At 38.4% G+C, this 24,914-nt stretch overlaps 4 protein-coding genes across 4 annotated transcripts; 2 read left to right on the forward strand and 2 right to left on the reverse strand.

Moving 5' to 3' along the window:
• Window positions 1-2,705: 2,705 nt before the first annotated feature.
• LOC142628702 (uncharacterized) lies at window positions 2,706-3,113 on the reverse strand. Its single transcript, XM_075802748.1, has one exon. It carries the CDS (start codon window positions 3,111-3,113, stop codon window positions 2,706-2,708), a length of 408 nt encoding a protein of 135 aa, XP_075658863.1.
• A 3,779-nt stretch (window positions 3,114-6,892) lies between these two features.
• Window positions 6,893-8,558, forward strand: LOC142627154 (serine carboxypeptidase-like 50). The gene has a single exon (XM_075800956.1). It carries the CDS (start codon window positions 7,030-7,032, stop codon window positions 8,398-8,400), a length of 1,371 nt encoding a protein of 456 aa, XP_075657071.1. The 5' UTR covers window positions 6,893-7,029; the 3' UTR covers window positions 8,401-8,558.
• Window positions 8,559-17,149: 8,591 nt separating this feature from the next.
• LOC142629331 (1-aminocyclopropane-1-carboxylate oxidase homolog 4-like) lies at window positions 17,150-20,639 on the forward strand. Its single transcript, XM_075803293.1, has 3 exons — window positions 17,150-17,730; window positions 19,613-20,000; window positions 20,256-20,639. The coding sequence occupies exons 1-3, from the start codon at window positions 17,273-17,275 to the stop codon at window positions 20,502-20,504; spliced, it is 1,095 nt and encodes a 364-aa protein (XP_075659408.1). The 5' UTR covers window positions 17,150-17,272; the 3' UTR covers window positions 20,505-20,639.
• Window positions 20,089-24,698, reverse strand: LOC142629330 (uncharacterized). The gene is made up of 7 exons (XM_075803292.1): window positions 24,138-24,698; window positions 22,651-22,768; window positions 22,004-22,347; window positions 21,776-21,907; window positions 21,602-21,700; window positions 20,918-21,502; window positions 20,089-20,498 (listed from the first exon to the last, which is right to left on the reverse strand). The coding sequence occupies exons 1-6, from the start codon at window positions 24,686-24,688 to the stop codon at window positions 20,968-20,970; spliced, it is 1,779 nt and encodes a 592-aa protein (XP_075659407.1). The 5' UTR covers window positions 24,689-24,698; the 3' UTR covers window positions 20,089-20,498; window positions 20,918-20,967.
• Window positions 24,699-24,914: the final 216 nt, after the last annotated feature.

Here is a 24,914-nt window from a genome sequence, read left to right on the forward strand (position 1 = left end):
ATATTGATGCTCATATGGAGGCAGCTGACTCGGAGGTTACAAGCAACATCCGCGCTAAGGCCGAAATTGCACTAGAACAGGTCCCACCGACAGCTGTGAGCGGAACTGAGCAGCTTATTCCTCCGCCCACACCAGTCGACCCTGCCGTTTGATAATCCAGCCTTTCTTTGTCTCTTCTTCTTTTTTCTTTTTTTTTTTTTTTTTTGCTTTATTACTGTTATTATTTTTTCTTTGACGTTTGAAGAGCTCAAATCGCCGGGCTGTGGCGATGGAACAATTTCCCTGTTTTCCAGACAATTATAATTAATGTCTTTTAAATATTGTTGTTTCAATTTATGCCGTTTAAATGCCGCTTGTGCTTCTCTATTGCTTGCTTGATAACCACTGAACCTGTACGCAATTATTCTTTTAATGTTAATGTTGTAGGTAAGTGCCATCATACCTTACTTTCTTGCTTTTGGGGGCTGGGAGTAGCCCCTTTAAATTCATGCCGTAGGGGCTTATGTCACTGGACTCCCGGCGTAAGTGAATGGGTCCTTGTGCCTACGTGAGACTAGCGTAAGGTTTTCATCTGCTCCGTGATAGGAATCGGACCGAGGGTAGGTTTTTGTCCTTAGATAAAAATAGCATGAGGTATTCACCTGCTCGGTGATAGGTCTTGAACCGAGGGCTGCTTTCTGTCCTTAGATAAAAATAGTGTAAGGTTTTCACCTGCTCGGTGATAGGGTTCGAACCGAGGGCAGGTTTCTGTCCTTAGATAAAAATAGCGTAAGGTTTTCACCTGCTCGGTGATAGAGCTCGAACTAAGGGCTGGTTTGTGTCCTTAGATAAAAATAGTGTAAGGTTTTCACCTGCTCAGTGATAGGGCTTGAACCGAGGGCAGGTTTTTGTCCTTAGATAAACATAGTGTAAGGTTTTCACTTGCTCAGTGATAGGGCTCGAACCGAGGGCAGGTTTCTGTCCTTAGATAAAAATAGCGTAAGGTTTTCACCCGCTCGGTGATAGGGCTCGAACCGAGGGCAAGTTTCTGTCCTTAGATAAAAATAGTGTAAGGTTTTCACCTGCTCGGTGATAGGGCTTGAACTGAGGGCAGGTTTCTGTCCTTAGATAAACATAGTGTAAGGTTTTCACCTGCTCGGTGATAGGGCTCGAACCGAGGGCAAGTTTCTGTCCTTAGATAAAAATAGCGTAAGGTTTTCACCTGCTCGGTGACAGGGCTTGAACCAAGGGCAGGTTTCTGTCCTTAGATAAACATAGTGTAAGGTTTTCACCTGCTCGGTGATAGGGCTCGAACCGAGGGCTGGTTTGTGTCCTTAGATAAAAATAGTGTAAGGTTTTCACCTGCTCGGTTATAGGGCTTGAACCAAGGGCAGGTTTTTGTCCTTAGATAAACATAGTGTAAGGTTTTCACTTGCTCAGTGATAAGGCTCGAACCGAGAGCAGGTTTCTGTCCTTAGATAAAAATAGCGTAAGGTTTTCACCCACTCGATGATAGGGCTCGAACCGAGGGCAAGTTTCTGTCCTTAGATAAAAATAGTGTAAGGTTTTCACCTGCTCAGTGATAGGGCTTGAACCGAGGGCAGGTTTTTGTCCTTAGATAAACATAGTGTAAGGTTTTCACTTGCTCAGTGATAGGGCTCGAACCGAGGGCAGGTTTCTGTCCTTAGATAAAAATAGCGTAAGGTTTTCACCCGCTCGGTGATAGGGCTCGAACCGAGGGCAAGTTTCTGTCCTTAGATAAAAATAGTGTAAGGTTTTCACCTGCTCGGTGATAGGGCTTGAACTGAGGGCAGGTTTCTGTCCTTAGATAAACATAGTGTAAGGTTTTCACCTGCTCGGTGATAGGGCTCGAACCGAGGGCAAGTTTCTGTCCTTAGATAAAAATAGCGTAAGGTTTTCACCTGCTCGATGACAGGGCTTGAACCGTGGGTAGGTCTCTGTCCTTAGATAAACATAGTGTAAGGTTTTCACCTGCTCGATGATAGGGCTCGAACCGAGGGCTGGTTTGTGTCCTTAGATAAAAATAGTGTAAGGTTTTCACCTGCTCGGTTATAGGGCTTGAACCAAGGGCAGGTTTTTGTCCTTAGATAAACATAGTGTAAGGTTTTCACTTGCTCAGTGATAAGGCTCGAACCGAGAGCAGGTTTCTGTCCTTAGATAAAAATAGCGTAAGGTTTTCACCCACTCGATGATAGGGCTCGAACCGAGGGCAAGTTTCTGTCCTTAGATAAAAATAGTGTAAGGTTTTCACCTGCTCGGTGATAGGGCTTGAACTGAGGGCAGGTTTCTGTCCTTAGATAAACATAGTGTAAGGTTTTCACCTGCTCGGTGATAGGGCTCGAACCGAGAGCAGGTTTCTGTCCTTAGATAAAAATAGCGTAAGGTTTTCACCTGCTTGGTGACAAGGCTTGAACCGAGGGCAGGTTTCTGTCCTTAGATAAACATAGTGTAAGGTTTTTACCTGCTCGGTGATAGGGCTTGAACTGAGGGCAGGTTTATGTCCTTAAATAAAAATAGCGTAAGGTTTTCACCTGCTCGGTGATAGGGCTTGAACCGAGGGCATGTTTTTGTCCTTAGATAAACATAGTGCAAGGTTTTCACTTGCTCGGTGATAGGTGAAAACTCCTTTCACTTCCCGGTAAGATCTTTACGCTTATCAAATCCTCGACAGTGTTGGTCCCCTCCCCCTAGGGATGCCGTAATTGCTATAGGGGTGCCCTCTCGGCTAACTCCTTCTGTTCTGTTTGTTTGATTGCCGCGGCTACCAAACACTGTCTAGCTGCTTGCTGATCACCCCTTATCACTGTAATCCCCTCATCAGTTCGGAACTTGACTTTTACGTGCAAGGTGGACGGCACAACCCCCATGTCATGTATCCATGGCCTTCCGAATATTGCCGTGTACAGTGAGAAAGAAGCGACCACTATTAATGTCACCATTACCTCCTTACTTCCCATGATAACTAGGAGCGACATCTGCCCTTCTAGAATCACCATATGCCCGTCGAATCCCATTAAAGGTGTATCATACTTGGACAAGTCCCCCTTTTTCAAGCCGAGCCCCCTGTATAGGTCCGGGTACATTACATCTGCACCACTCCATTGATCTATCATTATTCTCTTCACTATAAATCCCCTTATTCGGGCCGTGACTATTAAAGTATCGTGGTGGGGCTGAGTAGTACTTTCCTAGTCGTCGTCGTCGAACACGATGGGTTGTCTACTATACCTTGGCTTCTTAACCGGGGGTTATTCGCTCGCGCTTCCTTTCGATGACACCACGGTCAACACCCCTTTTACTGTGGGTGCTTTAATTACCGTCGGTGCGGCATGGATGACCTCTATCACTCCCAAAGGGGGTGGGAGAGGGTTTCGACGCAGCCGATCAGCCTGTCCGGTCTCCTAATTCCCTGTCTCCACTAGAAACTCTTTCAAATGCCCCGCCTTCACCAACTGTTCCCGGTGATCTTTCAACACCCTACACTGCTCGGTGGTGTGCCCTTTATCCCTGCGATAAGAGCAATACAAATTCTGGTTTCTCCTTGACGGGTCGCTCGCCATCCTGTTCGGTCGTTTAAAATACAGCTCATTTTTTATCCTATCAATAATGCGGTGTACGGGCCCCTTAAACGTCGTGTTGACTCCCCCAATTGCCGGGCCGGGCTCTTGAATTCTCAAATCCTTCCTGTGTCTGGGGTTGAAGCCGTTGTTCCGAGGATAACTGATTGTCAGCTCCTTCCCTTTGGACTGCAACTGATCATCTTCTAAGCGCTTGTACTCTTCGATACACCTCATCAACTACCTCATATCTTTGGGAGGCTTTAAGGTCAACGATTCTCTCAGCCCGGATTCTTCGAGTAGGCCCATCCGAAAGGTGCTCGCTGCGATCTTTTCATTACCCCTACCAATCTCGTTGTACAACTCCCAGTACCGACTGGCGTAGTTGCGAAGGGTCTCTCCAGCCCCCATCTTCATTGATAGCAATGCATCCGCGGGCTGCGGCACCCGACTGCAAGTCATGAACCGCACTCCGAACTCCTGGATCAGTTCCAAAAAACTATGGATCGAGCCCTTTTTCAACCCGTTGAACCACCTCAAAGCAGTGGGCCCAAGGCTTGATGGGAAAACCTTACACATCAATGCGTTGTTATGGGAGTGTAAGGACATCATCTGAATATAGTGACTTACATGTTCCACCGGGTCTGTCTTCCCAGTGTAGGAATTGAACGGTGGGCGTGCGAACCGGCTCGGCATAGGCGCGCTCTCGATATCTCTAGAGAACGGAGATCGGGCAGCTTGACGCAATGCTCGGCTCATGGTATCCATGGCCGCGTTACGTGGTCGCTCCGCGTCGGGGGAAGTCGATTCACGGTCCGCATACTCTCGTGAGCGGTCGCGGTGCCTACGAGACTCGAATTGATGAGATCCTGCCTCATGGCGATTACCCACACTTACTGACCTTTCCCTTCGTTCTCCCTGGTCCTTTCTCCTGCGTCGGCCCCATGCTTGCAACTCCAAATCCCTGACAGCCTTGCGCAGGCGCTCGAGCTCTTGGTCCTTCCGTTCAAGCTCCTGGTCTCTTCTGTCAAGGCGGCTGCGGCCCGAGGCGTCAGACATTGTTCGGAAGGTTTGGTATGACCCTTCTCCGGGCCCAGACAGTTCTACCTTCTCCTGCCTTCTGTCCTTCTGCCTTTTTTGCCTCCTTTCTCGCCCAGTAAACCCCCGCGACGACCCTCCAGTGCCGCTCTCTGCATGGCTTTTCTGTCCGCTTCCAGACATCCTTACGAGCGTGCCAAGATAGCACCACAGCTATGTAGGAGTTTCCCACAGACGGGCCAATTATGCGTTCCAAAATAGGGCTGCTGGGCCTCAGAGGAGTTTGGGCTCACAATCTATTTGTATAATGGGCTTTTGGATTTCCTACTATGGGTGGCGCTATGCTCGGCAGACTCGTTTCCTGAGTCTCCCCTCTTTTCTCACTCACACTCCCCTTTCCACGTTGAGGGATGATTGGTGTTACTTTCTCTAGTCTCTCCACCCTAGAATTGCCAACCCCTTTAACTAAATCTTCTCTGCCTATTTATAGCCAAACTTAGTGGAACGGTCATAATTATTCCCCTGGTGGGTGGAAGGAGGGGTCCAATACTATTACCCATAAGTGGGGGTTTAGTTGGGAGTGGGAGAAAATGAGAGTGGCATTGGAACTGGCTCCACCGCTGGGTTTGATGCTCGATAAGGGCGTTCCCTAGGCAATGGAAGGGAGGTCCAATGCCGTTTTATCTAAGTGGATGTTTGGTGGCGGGAAGGAGAAAATGATAGTGGCGTTGGGACCAACCCCGCATGTAAGTTCTGTGCTCGGTAGGGGCACGTCCCAGGCTACTTTGAGCACTCCGAGCTCAAACCTCTTGGACGACACGTGCGTTACCATGTGTGATCAGAGCGGGACTCTTGTAAGAGTTAGTCTTCATGGGCCTTAGGGCGATTGGGCTTGACAGGGGGTGAGGCCCGTACATTTATATATAATAATTTTTTTTTCTGTGATCCTGTGACCAATTTGGCTTCAATGTGTCTGCCCCTGATTCAAATAGAGACTTCTAAATTTTTGTGCTTTTGTACGGGTAATGCAAATCTTCCAAAGCAAGATTTGAATAAATAAATAGGTTTCAATTGTTTCACATATTAGTATCCATATGCTTTTATATCATGTGTAAAGTATGGACATTGATGAATCAAGAAAATCCAATCGCCTAGAGAAACCATTGGACGATCAACAAGCCATAAAGGCACATCTAATACGTCTTCCGTTACTAAACAGACAAATAAATCAAGCATGATTGTTGGACCGATATTAAAAGCACTACAATAAACCACTAGAGGCGTTACTAAAACCATTAAAGTTACCATTGAAGACCTCCAACGGCTAGAAAAGCAAGTAACTATATAAATTACATCAGACCCCAAACAAAGGTACACAAAAAAAAAAAGGATAAAATACTTTCAATCCTTATCTTTATCTCTCTCTCCCTCTAAAACATCTGACTTTGTCATCGAAAGTTCATTGGCTGACACTGTGCCGGTGACCTTTACGAGGGAACACCACTTTTGATCTTGTGTAGGAATATAGATTCATTTGGTTCATACTTTGTCAGGACGAACCTATCATTTGATGAATTTGGCTTCATCATACATTCTTGTTTAATTTAAACACCTTATATATATATATATATATATATATATGAAAGTGTGGACATTGTATGTACATAGTGTACCCCCAAAGTGTAAGAACAATAATTTTTCTAAATTAAAAATAAAAGAAAGAGAGAGAGAAAAAAGATGACCGGTGGGGATGGTAAAAAAGAAAAATCACCACCATACCCATGCCTTTTTTTTGTTTTGTTTTATTTTTATTTTTCTTTGTATTGTTTTCAAAATAAAAAACGATATCAAATTTTATTTTAGTCGAATCACATTGTAGAATGAGAAGGAAAAATCAGGCAACCTCTTCTAAACATACAGGGTCCTACTCATTCTCTTTGGTAGATACAACCAAAGGAAGGGCCGGACGATGACAATGATTAGAAGCAAAAGAACAACTAAATTGAAGAAAATAATAAATTTAAACTTTAGTCTCATACCTTCTTTAAAAAAAAAAATCTCATGCATTGTTTTTCTTTTTTTGATAGAAATCTCATGCATTGTGAAAATGAACAAAATAAAAGCCAAGAGAATATTGATTGAAAAAAGCAGTAAATTAATTTATTTTCCATCAGATTTTAAGCTTGCTGGCTGCTGGCTGCTGGTAAATAAAATACTCCCAAGTCCCAACAAGAAACAACAATTTTTCTGAAACAATACAAATGGGACTAAGACTAGTCGACAGTAGACTTTTAACTTCAATGATCGATAAATTCGTGGTTCACGGTTTTCCGAGAATCCAAACAACACTCCATTATCATTACCTACTTCAAGTATCTTCAAACCCATAATAGTATTCAAACATACAAAAATTTCAACAACATTTGGTCCTCTAATGGAGCTATCAACAGGGCCCAACTCCCTCAACCTTGCTCTCTTCCTAATCTTTTTCTCCTTCTGTAACATCCCAGCTTTATTATCATCACTTACTTCTTCTTCTTCTTCAACCTCTCCTTTTCCCAATGAAGCTCTCCCCACCAAATCAGGCTATCTTCCTGTCAACCCCACCACTGGTTCTGCCATTTTCTATGCTTTCTATGAAGCTCAGAAACCTAATTCATCTCTCTCCCAAACCCCACTTCTCATTTGGCTCCAAGGTGGCCCTGGATGCTCCTCCATGATTGGAAACTTCTTCGAGCTTGGGCCCTGGCGTGTCAATTTTCACAAGGCCAAGTCCGACCCCCTTGTTCTTGAACCCAATTCAGGTTCTTGGAACCGCATATTTGGCCTTCTTTTCCTCGATAATCCGATTGGAACTGGGTTTAGTATTGCTTCTACGCCCCAAGAAATCCCAAGAGATCAATATACTGTTGCCACCCATCTTTTTGCTGCAATCACTTCGTTTATTGAACTAGACCCTTTGTTTAAGTTTCGTCCAATATATATTACGGGCGAGAGCTATGCAGGGAAGTATGTTCCGGCAATTGGATACTATATTGTGAAGAAAAATGCAGAATTGGCTGTGTCTGAGCAGGTCAACTTAGCTGGTGTTGCTATTGGAAACGGTTTAACTGACCCGATCACTCAGGTGGCAACTCATTCTGTAAATGCTTACTTTTCAGGTTTGATCAATGAGAGGCAAAAGGGTGAGTTAGAGAAAGCTCAATGGGAGGCAGTTCAGCTGACTAAATTGAAGAATTGGAGTGAGGCCACAACTGCTAGAATTGAGGTCATAAATTTGTTGCAGAACATGACAGGGTTGGCCACGTTGTATGATTTTACAAAGAAAGTTCCGTACAAATCTTACTTGGTTGATGAATTTTTGCAAAACAAGGAGGTGAAGAAGGCCCTAGGAGTGAATGAGTCGATTGTATATGAGGAATGCAGTGCTGTAGTGGGGGATGCATTGTATGAGGATGTGATGAAGAGTGTGAAATATATGGTGCAGTTTTTGGTGAAAAAGAGCAAAGTTTTGTTGTATCAAGGGAATTTTGATTTGAGGGATGGTGTAGTTTCAACTGAGGCTTGGGTAAAGACAATGAAATGGGAGGGAATTGGGAATTTTTCCAGGGCAGAGAGGAAGGTTTGGAAGGTAAATGGAGGGCTTGCTGGGTTTGTTCAGAAATGGGGGAGTTTGAGTCATGTTGTGGTTCTGGGGGCTGGGCATCTTGTGCCTACTGACCAGCCATTGAGTTCACAAGCAATGATAGAGGACTGGGTTTTGGAGAGGGGCTTATTTGGCCATCAACAAGAGGAGGATTTGTAATTAAATTTCTGGGATTCACTACAAAATTTGCTCCTCTTATTCTGTTGTTGTTGTTGTTGTATCAATCAGTTCAAAATATGGGCAAGCTTAAAATGGGATGTTAAAAACATTGTAATTTGCATCATTAAATAAATGCTCTGCTTTGATTTGTCAGATTTTATAATTGATGCTTACTTAACAATTGGTGGAACTTCACTTTTCTACACTGTTCATTGTTCAATCTCAGCTAACTCATCAGTAAATATTCTACTTTTCTGGTTTGGCCTCTATTCACAATAATATTAATCTGCTATACGATAAAAATGTGAATTTCATTAAAATTATACTTTATGCACGCAAATGTAGCCCCTTTTCATTTCCAATTAACTAGAAGATTGTTAGCATCATATACTGTGATGAAGCAGAATTTCACCTCGTCAGTACGATGGACGACCTAGAGCTCGTTAGTATGTTCCTCGTCAGTACAATAGACAACCTGGAGATCTTGTACCAAAGAAAACACTAAGCAAATAATGACACCGGTTTGGGGCCTACCAAGAACCCTCCGATACATAAATTAGCTTAAACTCTTTAGAAATCTGTAATCTGTAATCTGTAGAGTAATTTGTGTGTGTGTTCAACATGCCTTACTTACTTGTCTCTCCTAGCTTTATATAGCTTTTGTGTGAGTAAATACTCAGTTTACTAACCTTTCTAATGTTGTACTACAGCTGGAGGATTTATGGCTTAATAATGACCATTTATCCTCAACCCTTTAACGTTTGTAACGGCCATTAAATGTGCATAATTGGATGGCAGTAACGGCTCTATGCTTATTTGTCGTTTGGACATTAAGTGCTATCTAGAACTAACGCGCTTACACTCATCCATACTTTTACTCATCATTAACATGGACAGTTAGCAATATGGATGAGCATTTTATGGCTATCCATAAGTTATGGTTGAAGTGGAGGGTTAAATGGCTCATTTAATAGCCATTTAACTTCCCCATTCAATGTCCTGTAACGACTGTGTAATAGTTAACTTGAGATAGTTGTAATAGCTGTGAGCTGGTGGCTAAAAAGGTTGTATGTCCGTTACACTTATGCCATTTATGTGAGGAATTTATATTTGAGCATTAATGTGTGCTTACGATCGTCTTTAGTAATGACGGTCGTCCTTAATAATGACAGTCATTTTATAAACGACCATTTTATACTTCTCGTCAATTGTTCCCTTTATTCCTTTGTCATCCTTTGTTTGGACGAGTATAGGAATATGAAAGGTTTTTGGCAGTTCAATCTCCCCTTCGTGTCCCGAGATTCTCGTCCCATCACATTTAATGCAAGGAGACTTTCTCATCAAGTGATTGACACGTGCCTTCTCTTCATTGGTTACGCATGCAAAGTTTTCTTGAGCTTCTTGCGAGCCTTGATTTTTGTTTTCCTTTTTAGAAAAACTACTCGTCAGTTTTTAACTATGCGATTTAATCATAGGACTTTTATCATCATTATGATCGTACTTGTCAGTTTTTAACCATGCAAATTTAATCATATGACCTACTCTCGCTTTGAGAATTTAATCATCATTATGATTGTGTTCGTTGGTTTTTAACTATGCGAATTTAATCATATGACCTACTCTCGCTTTGAGAATTTGATCATCATTATGATTGTGTTCGTCAGTTTTTAACCATGCGAATTTAAATATATGACTTACTCTTGCTTTGAGAATTTTATCGTCATTATGATTGTGTTCATCGGTTTTTAACCATTCAAATTTAATCATATGACTTGCTCTTGCTTTGAGAATTTGATCATCATTATGATTGTACTAGTTCGAATTGAACCTTATGTGACGATTTTATTCTTATCGAGATTTTTATCATCTACTTGGTTTTACTCGTTGGACTTCAATGATGGGCTTTCTTCTTGAATTTTTTTTTCTTTTGTATGGTAAATAAGAATTTCAAATCTTTCAAGAGAACGACATTTATTCATGTGGGGAAATATACTCCCTTATACATTCTTGCTTAGAAAACAGTTTGATGAAAGAAAATTGAAAGCGTTATCTAACTAGTGATAATACCTCTTGAAGTGCTCTACATTCCATGGACGAGGTAACTGTTTACCATTGAGTGATTCAAGGTAACAAGTTCCTCTTCTAGAATATTTGACGATCTTGTATGAGCTTGTTTCATTGTCATTTTTCCGACTGGGGGAACGATCCTTCTTCTCCTTCTTTTTTTGCTGGAGCTTGTCGATTTCTTCCATCTTTTTCTTGTCATCTATTCCATTTGCCGTTAATGAATCCTCTCCGTTCATGTACTTCTGGGCTTTGAATAGGAGGTCTGTCATTGTAGTTGGCGGAGTCTTCACTAGAGAGAAGACGAGGTTAGGATTGTTCAACTCTGCTTGGAAGGTCGTCATTATCACATGATCATTTGCCTTATCAATTTCTAACACTGCTTTGTTGAAGCATTTTACATACTCTCTAAGGGTTTCCCCTTCTTGTTGCTTCACAGTTAGCAGGTATGAGGTGGGCCTCTTATGGAATTAGCCCCCAATGAAATGAAGGACAAAAGAGTCACTTAGCTGCTCAAAGTTCACGATAGATGCCACGGGCAGCTTGCTAAACCACACCCTTGCTGCTCTTCTGAGGGTTGTTGGGAATGCTCTGCAAATTACCTTGTTTGGGGTCTGCTGGAGGTTTAATATTGTTTTGAATGCCCCTATGTTTTCTAGGGGGTCCTTAGTGCCATTGTAAACCTCCAGTTATGGTAGAAAAAATTTGGGAGGCAAGGGGCACTCCAAAACGCTGGCAATGAAGGGTGAGTCCGTCCTCTTGATCATGCCATCAAGATTTATCGCTGCCTTTCCCTTCTTGGCATTCTTGACTTCGTCTAACTCCTTCCTCATGTTTTTCATCATCTAAACGTTGCCATGAGTCGACTGTACAGTGTGCATATAAGTTTCTCTTTTGCTATTTCCTAGACTATGGGCTTCATCGTCATTGTCATTGTGATTACACTGTGACTATGATGTATTTATGCCCTCTGAATGCACTCTTCGCTTTAAGTCTTCATTTTGTTTCTTCAATTCTTGCACATTGGATGTTAGTAGTTGGATTTGTTAAGCCATCACAACCGGGTCCGGCGATGCAGTTGTGGTTGAGTCCATCAGTTCTAAGTAACATAGTTAGTAGAGAATTTAACGACTTATTGATTAATAGCCTGTCATTCCCCACAGACAGTGCCAAACTGATGAAGCAGAATTTCACCCCGTCAGTACGATGGACAACCTGTTCCTCATCAGTACTATGGATGACCTGGAGATCTTGTACCAAAGAAAGCACTAAGCAGATAATGACACCGGTTTGGGGCTTGCCAAGAACCCTCTGATACATAAATTAGCTTAAACTCTTTAGAAATCTATAATCTGTAGAGTAATTTATGTGTGTGTTCAACATGCCTCACTTACTTGTCTCTCCAGGCTTTATATAGCTTTTGTGTAAGTAAATGCTCAATCTATTGGCCTTTCTAATGTTGTACTACATCTTTAAGATTTATGGCTTAATAATGACCATTTATCCTCAACCCTTTAATGTCTGTAATGGCCATTAAATGCGCATAATTGGATGACAGTAACGGCTCCATGCTCATTTATCATTTGGACATTAAATGCTATCTAGAACTAATACGCTTATGCTTGTCCATACTTTTACTCATCATTAATATAAACGGTTTGCAATATGGACGAGCATTTTATCGCTATCCAGCAATTATGGTTGAGCTGGAGGCTTAAATGGCTCATTTAATAGCCATTTAACTTCCCCATTCAATGTCCTGTAACGGCTGTGTAATGGTCAACTTGAGATAGTTGTAACAGCTGTGAACTAGTGGTTGGAGAGGTTGTACGTCTTACACTTGTACCATTTAAGTGAGGAGTTTATATATGAGCATTAATGTGTTCTTACTTTTGTCCTTAGTAATGACGGTCATTTTATGGACGACCATTTTACACTATTCGTCATACTGTATGCAAACTGTATATGTTAAATGTTTCATCAAATTAAGTATTCTCTAAAAACAATTTCCAACAAATGAATGTCTCTCTAAGCTATTTCCAGCAGATTGTACATGTTTTTTTGAGTAGCTTGTTTGTTGCATTCATCTTTATGTGTTTTTCCTTTCTTGAAAAACCTCTTTTCTTCAAGCTCAACACAGCCTTAATAGATATCTTTTCTATCGAGCCTTCATCTTGTGATCTCGACAAATCCTCAATAGATTCTTGATACATCGAGATTTCTAGGTTATCTCTCTATAGCTTCTCGACAATTTCCTCAATCCATTGAGCCAAATTCTTGTGCTCTTTGTTTGCTTGATAGATTTTCGACATATCCTCGATCCATCAAGACCATCCCTTAGCCATCGACAAACTCCCGATAGATCCTCGATCCATCAAGATGCGGTTTTCTATATATAGTGAGGTGTGATCCGGTTCATTTCATTCTCACTTCTCCAGTCCCATTCCTCTCTCTCCTCTCTTCACCATCATAGGTGCCATATGCGCTAGTTCTGTCCAGTGAAGCGAGGCCCAACTTCGACCGAAGAGGCCACGAGTGGAGACGATCGATGCAGCTTCGGTTGTTCCACCCTCTTTACCCCCGACTTCTTCCTCTCCTTCTTCCTCCGCAGCTGGTGGTGTGACCCTTGAGGCCATCATGGAGCAGCTTCAACGGATGCATGCTGACTTTAGTGGTCTTTTAGACTCTCTCACTGATGAGATGTGTCAAATGAACACTAGAGTAGGACGCATTGCTCGTCGACAGGCTCACATGGCTGGTCTTGCTCCTTCTCCCTCTCCTTCTCCCGAGGCCTCTCCTAATGATGAGGATGATGCGGATGATGATGTTGACTCTTCCAGTGATGACGAGATGACGACCTCTCAATGACTTGCCCTTTATCATTCGTGACAAAAAGGGGAAGTAGTTTTTGGTTTGAGAGTAGTCTTGTACTTAGGGGAAAGTTAGTATATGATTTTTTTTGTTAGGGGGAGTGTGCATATCTTTTTGAGGGATGTAGTGAGAATATTTATGTATTCTTTTACATTAGCTTCATGTACACCAGTCTTGTGACCATTTTATTATATACATTGTACTTTATTTTCAAATATATGATGATGATGTATGTTTTTCTTCACCTACTTCTACATGTGTTGTTTCTTTTCTCTCTTTATACACATGTTTCTTTATGGATGCAATCTTTATTTCTGTTTCACACATGATGACTTGATGAGTCTTATTTAAGTGTTTCAAAATGACAGGTTGTGAAATTCTACCGTGCCGTGAACTCTGTTCTTGCAAAGTTTTTCAAGAGTTTATAGTAGGGATAGATTCTTATCTAATACAACAAGTGGTTATGAGTTTAGTGATTTAAGATTTCTTTCATGATTATTTATTTTGTTGCGGTTTTGTCACGAATTGCCAAAGGGGGATATTGTTAGGGACATATATTATGTAATTGGCAAATCTTTTGACAAAAATGCACTTTACTTGTAATTGGGTAGATCTAGGATGAGTTTAATACTTCTAGAAACAAGTGTTCAAGTTAAGTATTAAAGTCATGGAAATTGGACCAAGAAACAAGTAAAGAAAAGTTGTTCATTAATGCTCGACTGTGATCTCGGTAGAAAGGACTTCTACTGAGATTTAAAGTCGAAACTCGACAAAACTCAACACAAGCTGTTTCTGTCGAGACTTACAAAATCAGAATTTCTAGATATGATTTATGGCTCATGCTTGTATATTTGTGTAGGTTTTCTTTTCTTACAATCCTAGACATATATAAAGATTATTTTAAAGGTTGTCACAAGGGGAATGCGAAAATAATACATGCTGAAAGTGCCCTCATTTATTATTCTCTCTAAAGAAGTTATTGCGTCTTTACGCCAAGGGTTTTGTGACCAAGGAGCTTCCTGATCTTCATTGTTGATGAATTGAAGAACTTTGCAGCCAACGACCTCTTCAAGTTATTGGAGTTAGTTACGCACTGGGATCCGTGCATCATTGGTTAGTCACGTACTAGGATTCGTGCATTGAATGGAAAGATTGCTGCTACAATACAAGTCCAATTGGATATTGGGATAAGGGTTCAACTGTAGGTTAGTATTTCGGGATAGGCCAAAGGGTTTGGTAAGATTCCTCATACTTGTAACCGCTTGTGATTGTTAATAGTAGATTCTTGGGAGTGGTGACCTTAAAATCATCCGGTGGGGTTTTGCTTCGGTGTTTTTTACCATTCGTAAACAAATCTCCCGTGTCAAATATATTTTCCGGTGCATTTAGTATAATTGGTGATTTGTTTGTGCTACTACGCTATTGCATGTAACTTGATATAATTAATTAACTTAGGTAATTAATTAATTTGCAAGGGGTAAATTCATTTTAACTCAACAAATAATAGGGGAGATTACACTTTGCCACCTTAAACTATGCACTTGATTACACTTTGTACCATAAACTATCCAAATGCATACATTACACTCTAAACTATCATACTTATCACACTTTTGAATCTCGGTGTTACTTTTGAATCTCGTGGTTACTTTTGCTATTATGTTTGACGGAATCTTACTGCACATGACAAGCACATGCTTCTTACTTAGGTAGAACAAACTTAAAAGACGAAATTTCTCTGTCTCGCGTGCATGCCTCTCCCCAAATTCAGATTCTTCTCAAAACCTTTATAAGTTGCTTTTTTCCCTTTCTCTTGAGGTCAATGGATAAAATTGGCTACTGGCATACTGATTTGCAATGATTTAATCTTACCTAATACCTGTTCTATTTTAGAAATACATTCTGATGTCAGAAATCATTTCTCTAACAATGGTGTTTTTGAGTTTTTCTGCATTAAATTTCTTTTGTTTCAGTACAAGTACAAGGGAAAATATATAATGGATTGTCCCACCCACACGAGACAGAGAGAGGGTTGGGTGGGAACTGAGGTTTTGAGAAGAATCTGAATTTGGGAGAGGCATGCACACGAGACAGAGAGATGTAGAAAAAATTGGCCTTTGTTTTAATTGATTTTTGAAGATAAGTGTTTCAGTCTTTTAAGTTTGTTCCACCTAAGCAAGAAGCATATGCTTGTCATTTGCAGTAAGATTCCATCAAACATAATAGCAAAAGTAACACAGGGGTGCAAAGTGTGCATTTAGATAGTTGATAGTGCAAAGTGTAATCTGGTGCATAGATTAGAGTGGTAAAATGTAATTTCCCCTAAATAATAGTAAAAATTGCTTATCAATTATCATGCACGGGTTACACTCAAAACTTCCTACAATCATTTGCTATAAAAATATGACAGTTTTTAATGCTAACCACGATAAACTTCTGATAAAAAGAAGGAAGGTACTTCATGAGAAGAAAGTGGTAGATTATATCAAATAGGGATTATTTTTGCAATTAGCAATTTTATGCAATTTCTATATATTTGCTCTATATTATTGTATACGTGTTATTTACTTATTTGATTTCTAAGCCATTGAACCTCTTATGTTTCAACAAAATGATAATTAAATTAAGTTTTTGTTTTATGTTATCTTGATTTTTGTCAATAAATTTCCTATCTTTCATGATGTTTCTCCAAAAAGAAAAAGCAATAAGATCATGAAATTTTTTAGGGTAATTGCCTTAAATTTTATGACTTTTTTTTGTGTGAGATTCAAGTCTTGAAGACTTGTGAATTTTTTTTGCTAATATCTTATTTTTTTGTTGGGTTTGCTTCTTTCTATTTTACAATATCAATGCAATAGAAATTCATCTTCAAAGTCTTTTAAGGCTCTCTTTCCTTACGAAATTTTCATTATTTTTTTAGTACATTTTTGCAATTTACTTAGTTGTGCATTTTCTTTGCATGTATGTGCTTAGTTTACCGGTTGAATTATTATTTGTTGTTATCTTTTTACTATATATCTTTTTTGGGTGGTTTTAATTTAGGTATGGAAGGCCCACACAAATATTGAGAAAGAAATTTTATGGGAATTTCTTATAAGATAATTTTACTCTTTTCACAAATCCCATAATCTCTATATAGTGAAAGCTTAGAAAAAATCTAATGAGATTTTAATTGGATTTGCAATTTTGCGTCATATGTCCTATTTAATTTTAAAGTTTGTGTCAAATGAATTATTGAGTGTTAAAATCGAAGAGTCAAAATCCAATTAAATTCTAAATTGGAGTCCAATTTTCCGCCACATGTCTATTCAAGTTTTTAATTTTTGTGGCAAGTGAATTATTAGGTGTATAAACCAAAGAATCTAAAATCAATTAAATATTTAATCATATACATATATATAATAAGAAATCATTACAAATATTGGAAATATATGGTTTAAAAAAAGTGTAAGGTTATATAATTTGAATAATGTAATTGTGATTATTTTTAATTTCATCCATGTATAAACACAGGCTACACACTAATATATAAATAAATAAAACAAAAGTAGAAAATATTGCAACTTCGAATTGTGGATGAAATAATATTTCAGAATAAATTTCATCACAACTGTAATATTTTTGTGGTTAAAAAATATAATAATTTTAAATTATAATAAATAAAAAATATTAACTCCTAAAAATAAAATAGAAAACACCTCAAACAAGCTACCCATCGCAAAGTCCAAATATTGTGATTATGTGGGCCTTATAATCTGTAAGTACAGACTCCCTAGATAATAACTCCTCAAACAGCGTTTGAAAATTGTGAGGTTGGTCTGGTGCTATTGCTTTTGAAATACCACCTCGCTCCTACACATATAATAAGCTTGACTTTACGCAGACATCAGAAGAAAAGACACACAACACGCAACAACTGGAGAGAGAGAGAGAAGTGATGGCAACCAACGTTAACGACGAAGAATACGACAGAGTGAAAGAAGTAAAGCAGTTCGACGAATCCAAGATCGGAGTTAAAGGCCTTGTCGACTCCGGCATAACCACCATCCCTCGTTTCTTCGTTCACCCACCGGATGTTCTGTCTCAACTCAAACCCGGATCCAAAACCCGACCCGACCTCGTCATCCCCACAATCGACCTCTCTGGCGTTGACTCTCACCACAGCCGCTCCCTTATCGTTGACCAAATCAGACAAGCCTGTTCAAGTTTCGGGTTCTTCCAGATTGTCAATCATGGTGTGCCCCTGGGAGTTCTGGACCGTGCGATTCAATCAATCAAAGGGTTCCACGAGGAGCGAACGGAGATTAAGGCGCGGTTCTATACTAGAGGGATAGGTACAGGCGTATCTTACATTTCTAACGTGGATTTGTATAACTCCAAAGCTGCAAGTTGGAGGTACGTACACAATTTTTTTTTTTTGGTTTAACATGTCTTTAGTTTTTATATATTCGAAATTATACACTTCATATACACTCCCCTCAAAATCTTGTTTTAATTGAAATCATGTTTTGAATTAGCTTAAAAAAAAATTGTTAACATAATTGTCAAATTATTTCTCAATCCCATATACTAATAGGAACATTTCATACATGTTTAATTACTCTTTGTGTCAATTATTTTGAAATAACACAATTTTCTTGTATTTTATAGGTTTCACTGATAAGTGTTTACTTGGTAAAGATTATTTTTTGACAATTTCTTTTATTATTTAGTTTATTTTTGCTACTATTCATAAGTCTTTGCATCTTCTAGTACTATTTATGGATTCTACTATACTATTTCAATTTACTCTTACATTTATTTACAATAATTTTTCAAAAAAAAATTTCAGAATTAACAAAATAAGTGGATCTCAAATTACAGCTAACTAGTTTTTTGGAATATGTTACAACATACAACTATATTGAAATTTTAGGGATGTTCTTTTCGTTTTTTGTGGGGCGGGGGGCAACAAATTTTGTATTTCCAACACTTGAGAATAGTTTTGAATAATAAGAATAAATTGCCATTTGATTTTGTCCAAGTTATATTCAATACATGCCCAAGTTAATTTTAAGTTCTATTTGTTTTGACTTAAAAATATTTTCCTATGTAAAATATTTTAGAAAAATATAGTTTTCTTCTACACGCGAAAGAAAATTTTTAAATTACATATTAAACCCTATATACTATTGTTTATGCTTTTATGGAGCGTAACAACTTAAGCCTTACATTTTAAAAAATAACAAATTAAATCTTATCATTTTAAAAGTACTAGTTGCTAACCCCTAACCCATGCTATGCACGAAAACTTACCTATTTGTGAGGTAAATTAAAACAATTTTATAAAATCTTAAATTGATTAAGAAACTATACCATTACATGATTTGCTCTTGTATAATTTTAATTTGTGTTACAAATTGATGAAGAAGCCATTGCTTAAACGTGCAATGACTTATAAAAAATTTGTCAGACAATTTCAGATACTGCAAAAAAAAAAAATTCAAAAGTTCAGATATTAAAACTTCTGAAAGATAAAAAAAATACTAAAGAAAAATTATCAATGTTTGAGTTTGAGTTTAAGTTAGACTTATCAGAGAGATAGAATTTCACTCCTTGTTAAGTTTAGACTAAACAAAAATAATTTTTTTTTTTTAAATGATGAGTTTCAATTTAAATTGAACTTGTTAAAAAAATAGAGTTTTACTCTTTGTTAAGCCAAAATGCTACAATATTTACTCCTGATGAAAGTTTCAATTTTTATACTGCTTGCTCCTCACAAATGATGTTGCTTTTGATAAAATGGATTCCTCATGATGTCACTTGGTTACTTTCGGCATAAAATGCCAAAGGATGATGACTAAAGTGAAGTTTCACTTTGCTTTTGCTCGTGTTGATTTGAGTCAAAAAAGTGAAAGTTACTCTATATATATATATATATATATATATATATATATATATATATATATATATATATATATAAATTTAATTGACATCAATTTAGAGGAGGTTGTAGCGTCGGCATAGAAGAGTTAAAAGGAGTAAGGTTGGTAGACATGAAGCCATGAATTATCTTGAAAATGTTTTACATTTTAAAAAAGCATAAAGCATTTTCCATCATTTGCGTTCAACATGGATAACATTTTTCATCGACTAAAATGTTATCAGTTGTAAAACACATGAATAGTATGAAATATATTTTTTGAAAAATATATGATGCCTTTGAGAAACATTATCTTATAGTTAGAATTTTTGTAATTGTAATAAAATTCCAAAATTGTTATATTTGTACTACTAGGGACACCCTTCAGCTTAGAATGGGTCCCAAGATGGCAGATCATGATCAAATCCCTGAGATATGTAGAAACGAGGTGATTGAGTGGGACCGAGAGATCCAACGGCTAGGAGAGGTTTTATCAGGGTTGATGTGTGAAGGGCTTGGAGTAGAGACATGGAGGTTGAAGGAAATGACATGTTTGGAAGGTAGAACAATGGTGGGTCACTACTACCCCAAGTGCCCACAACCTGATCTGACGGTTGGGCTTGCATATCATACGGATCCAGGGGTTTTGACTGTGGTGCAGCAGGACCATGTTGGTGGGTTGCAGGTTAGGTATGGTGAGGATTGGGTGGATGTTAAACCTGTTCCTGGAGCTCTTGTTATAAACGTTGGAGATTTGCTTCAGGTAAACCAGTTTTATTCTTGTGAACACATCATCAAACACTTGTTATTAGCGTGACTTAAATTGATTGGTTTATTTGTCTGCAGCTGGATGAAAGTAAAAAAATAATAATAATAACAAAGTTTTACAAAAGTTGACTAAAAAACATATTGAACATTCTCTTTTGATATAAAAATAATTTCATTCAAATTAAACCTAAGAAAACTACTATTATTAAATAATTGCTCCAGTTTTTTAGTTTAATTCCGTTTGTTTCAGATCATATCCAATGAAGTATACAAAAGTGCAGAGCATAGAGTCTTGGCCAACCCTTCCGATGAACCACGAGTCTCAATTGCGGTTTTCTTTAATCCAGGCAATAGGGATGACCTATATGGGCCGCTGCCAGAGCTAATATCATCAGAGAAACCAGCTCTCTATAGGCAGTTCACCTTGACAGACTTCATGACAAGGTTCTTCAAAAAAGAGTTGGATGGCAAATCTTTATCAAATTACTATAAGCTGTAAACATAGACAGCGAACAATATGGAAGTCAATACCGTGTAAAAGATGCGTATGAGCTCTTTATGGTAAATTTAACGTTAATTAAAAACTCATTGCTTACAAGCCAATAAATAATGTCACACTTAAAAGTTTCACAAATGACAATGTCTAGATAGAAGGAGAGATCAATAATGTTTCATATTTTCTTCATGTCTTGTCATATTTTCTTTCCTTCTTGTTTCTCTTAAGGCAAAAGTTTACAGAAACATAATTTCTGAAGCAAACAGAGCGTGAGGAACCCTTGAGGGGAAAGAAAAAAAATTTCTGGACCCCTTTGGATTCCAGTAATCCCCTTCAACTGATTTCTCTTGGAGAATACTTTAATAATTCAAAAACAATGAACAAATATACCAAGATTTCGAATCAATTTGGCGTACCTGTGATTCTGATGTGGTGGCAATTCTCTCATCTTCAACAAATCTTGCAATTAATCAGGTACAGGAATATTCCCTTTTGTTTCAGATTTTACTTGCCCAAACCATTCGGCTATCTCTTCATCATCTGTAGATTCAGGAAAATCCAACATTCTCGGAAAACCTGTAGACCTTAATTCATCAAGTTCTGGCCTTGTCCTTACAGTGCTTTTGCTCCTCTCTAGCATCTCCGACTTCCATTTTCCTTGCCTCTGTGCATTTTGAGACAAATCACTCTTCCCCCCTGCAATGGGGAAATCTACAAATCCAGAATCCTCATTCCATGAGCTTGAGCCATCATAAACTTCACTATTATCCTCCACAAATCTCCACATATTTGAACCTCTATCTCGATGTCTATTTTGTCCAACAGATGGTTGATCATTAATCTCAGTCTTAACTTTGACAAAACTCATGCCATTCTTGTTATGGTAACCCCCTGTATCATGTGGAGTTTGAGCAGAAGCGTTTGAAGTATTCAATGCTTTTGGTCGTCTGTAGTCACATTTCAAGCACGCCATGTTTTTTCTGAAGTTGATATAGTTACACCTATACAATAACAGAAGCCTTACCAAATTTAGAACAACTTTTAACGGTATCATTGAGTTCAAAGAATGAAGAAGAGATTAAATTAGGAAGAGATCTTACGAGTCACATTCCCACTCCCCCGGATTAAGTTGCCGCTTTGGAGGTTTCTCTTTGCATTGCAAACATCTTGTATTCTTTGCAAAATTTAAGAAATTGCACCTGTCAAGATTCCAAGTCTCAGTTAGATGCAGAACTATAACCAGTACAAAGTAAAATGATCTGAAAAGCCATTACTTGTCACATATCCAATCCCCCTTCTTTAATGGAAGATGATCTTGATCCTCATGTAGTTGCCTTAGTCTTTCTTGGAATAAACCATCACAGCGCAAGCACTTAATATTTTTGGCAAAATTAAGGAAGTCACATCTACAAATGAAAAATAAGAGGAAAGGGTAACATATTGTGACAAAAATACAGCAAGACTCAGTATTTTAAATACATAAAGACCGGCAGTAGAATTACTTGGGACAAAGCCAGTCCCCTCGCTTCATTGGCATGTTTCTGTGGCTTTTTTCTGGCAGACTGGAGCAGCCTTGTGCTGATGCAACCCTTTTTAAGGGTGTGGCCTTTGGGAGATTGGAGTCAAGTTCCTTTGTGCTATACTCTACCATTTCTTTCAGCAGCCTTCTCACTGATGCTTTAACCAATTTGCTTAAACATGGCTTGTTATCCACCATACCAGTGATTGGATCAAGCCCATATGTTAACAAGAAACGCATGACATCCACGGTGCGTCCACCTTCGTCTTGACGTGCCTTCACATACGCCCTCTCACAGTCTCCTCTTAAATTGCAGAAGCTGCAAACCTACTAAAATTTCTCATTAATATTAATGCAAAAAGTGCCTACTGAGTTCTCTTATAGAAAGTTAAGTTGGATTCAAATATTTAGATTAAGAAAATATTATGAGTTTTATGAAGTAACACTATATTGATTTTATCCAGGTAATCTTTTATTTTTTTTAAATTTGTAAGCAGTTGGTTACATATGCACCCTTGAGTCTTGAACTTATGACCTCATCCTCCTTCTTAGAGGTAATTTGAGGTAGAGTTCATTGGCTTATCAAGTTAATCAACTTAGAGGTATATATTGGGAAAAGTCAGGACATACATTTCCTTCATCAATGCCAACATGTGCTCTCAGACGCTTCCCTGAGTTGACAACTTTCCTGTCTACGCTTGGACATCCGGACTCTGCAATGACCTTGATATCTTTCCTTGACAAGAACCTGGCAGCAAAAGGCATTTAGTATATATTAAAATCTCATTAGAATGCAAATCACTAAATGAACATCCCACCTACAAACAGCAGAGATATTTATAGTTCATTGTTACATTCTAGTTTTTTGGGGTAACTGACTAGTTATAAATCAATACAGTACTGACTACTGGGTTAACAAGAAACAACATGTTCATAAATGAGTGTAACTAAAATGAAAATGTTAAGATGAATAAGTGGAAATCCAAGTAAAGATAGGAGAAAAAATGAAGAAAATTGTTTAGAGACAAAAGTGGCTATTATTAATGAAAAGATACGGGAGATCACTCAATATGGACCGGCTATGTGCAAGGAAAGTAATTAAAGCACTAGAGGGGAAGAGTAGTTTGATTCAAGTCAATAGAAAAAAAAAAAAAAGTAAAGGAGGCCTTAAATAACATAATTAGTAGTAAAAAATGGACATGATATTATGGAAATAACATAGACTATGAGTTCGGATATGATACAATGACGGAGAAGAATACATGTGGTCGACTATGATTAGTCTATTAAGGGTCCATAGTCCACTCCAAAGTTTTTCTTAAGGTTGTTGTTGTAACTAGTTATAAATTAATGTTTCGGATATGGCTAATAGAAAGTGATTAGCCATGTGAGAGTCTAAAATGGGATTCAAAGCTTCAGAACTTTACCAAGGAGGTAAAATCTCCTAAATACATGGCTAAGCAAGATAGAGTTGATTTTCCAGACAATGCCTAACTTAAAATTAGCAGGTATAGGGCTTCAATAATAATATTTTCCCTTTGGACAAAGTTTAACTTCAAACATGTTTGGAGCTATCTTTTCAAACTCTTTACATGACAAATGATAAGACTATCCACGTGTATTATTTAAGCAAGTCACATTACTCGTTATTAAAGTAATGTGTCTAAAACTACACATGAATGGCTTCTTCAATTGCAATAAAGTAGGTTGGAGAATATTTAAAACAAATGGATTTGGAAAAAAAAAAAGGCAACAATGACCTCTCTAAAACTCAAAACTCTCAAAATCAACCAGCAAAGTCGTGATATTGGTCCTCTCAATAGCAAAGATGCATTGCCATAAGTTATTACGGTACTATCCACATCACAAGTGCTAGCAAGCATAACATAATATACCATGTGTTTCATATAGCTCCAAAATCAAACAGCTTACGTGCAAACTTAAACCCAGATAAAAAAACAATCATTATTTTTCTTATTCCATTACTTTAAACCCAACATATATCAAAACCAAACCTTTAAACCCCAACAATCATAGACAATTTAAAATCTAAACAAAACAAATTGACAAACCACAATTTAATCAAATTCTTCCACTTAATTTAATCCCCTCATTACCTTATAAGATCAAACCGATCTCGCGCGAAATTAAGGCACGCAGTCCGGATATAGTTGGATCCCTTGGGACCCATTTCGCCGTTTCGAAATGGGTTTCCATTGCTTTCAAAGTAACCTCTCTTCAACAAGCATTCCATCAAGTCCACCCACTCGGGCCACGGGTGCGATATCTGAACCGTCGTTCTCTCAGCCTTGGTGGGTCCGCTCAGATCGAAGATAACTTCAGGTTCAGTAGCTGATTGGGTTATTTGGTTTGTGGGTTTCGAAGATTGGAGCTCTTCAACTTCGTCCATAATGAAATCTAGCCTGGATTTTGGATCAGTGTGAAGAAGGAGTGAGCTGGGTGTGAACATTTGAGCGTTTTTGAAGCGGTTTCTGAATGTAGGGAAGAGAATTCCATGGATGGTTCTGAAGAGCTTATGCATTTGGATAATATTCTGTTCTGAGACTTGTAAAATATTTGGCGGGAAAGTGAGGATCCAACCGTTAGTTCTATGTTTCGAACTTCGAAGGTTTGGCTTGCGGCAGCTAAAAATAGTAAAAAGAAGCATAAAGAACAGTGTGTGTGTGTGTGTGTGTGTGTGCGCGAGAGAGAGAGAGAGAGAGAGAGAGAGAGTGTAAAGTGTAAACTTTGATGGGAGTGTGAATGGAGCCTCGAAAAAAGCAAGCGGACCTAAGGGAGCAGAGAGAGAAATAATAAACTCATGGGTACTATGAGATATAGAAAGCAAGCAAGAATGAGCCAAAGAGGCCTAAAGTAATGAATTAAGTGAGTAA

Source organism: Castanea sativa, chromosome 3 (assembly GCF_040712315.1).
Source record: "Castanea sativa cultivar Marrone di Chiusa Pesio chromosome 3, ASM4071231v1".
NCBI lineage: Eukaryota > Viridiplantae > Streptophyta > Magnoliopsida > Fagales > Fagaceae > Castanea > Castanea sativa.

Excerpts from the sequence above, each read along its gene's own strand:
- LOC142627154 (XM_075800956.1), top strand. The coding sequence starts at position 7,030 with ATGGAGCTATCAACAGGGCCCAACTCCCTCAACCTTGCTCTCTTCCTA.
- LOC142629330 (XM_075803292.1), bottom strand. The coding sequence starts at position 24,688 with ATGCTTCTTTTTACTATTTTTAGCTGCCGCAAGCCAAACCTTCGAAGT. Across the intron at positions 22,769-24,137 it reads GATCGGTTTGATCTTATAAG|GTTCTTGTCAAGGAAAGATA; the intron begins GTAATGAGGGGA and ends TTTTGCTGCCAG. Across the intron at positions 21,701-21,775 it reads GGGGATTGGATATGTGACAA|GTGCAATTTCTTAAATTTTG; the intron begins GTAATGGCTTTT and ends GAATCTTGACAG.
- LOC142628702 (XM_075802748.1), bottom strand. The coding sequence starts at position 3,113 with ATGATAGATCAATGGAGTGGTGCAGATGTAATGTACCCGGACCTATAC.
- LOC142629331 (XM_075803293.1), top strand. The coding sequence starts at position 17,273 with ATGGCAACCAACGTTAACGACGAAGAATACGACAGAGTGAAAGAAGTA. Across the intron at positions 17,731-19,612 it reads TCCAAAGCTGCAAGTTGGAG|GGACACCCTTCAGCTTAGAA; the intron begins GTACGTACACAA and ends TTGTACTACTAG. Across the intron at positions 20,001-20,255 it reads ACGTTGGAGATTTGCTTCAG|ATCATATCCAATGAAGTATA; the intron begins GTAAACCAGTTT and ends CGTTTGTTTCAG.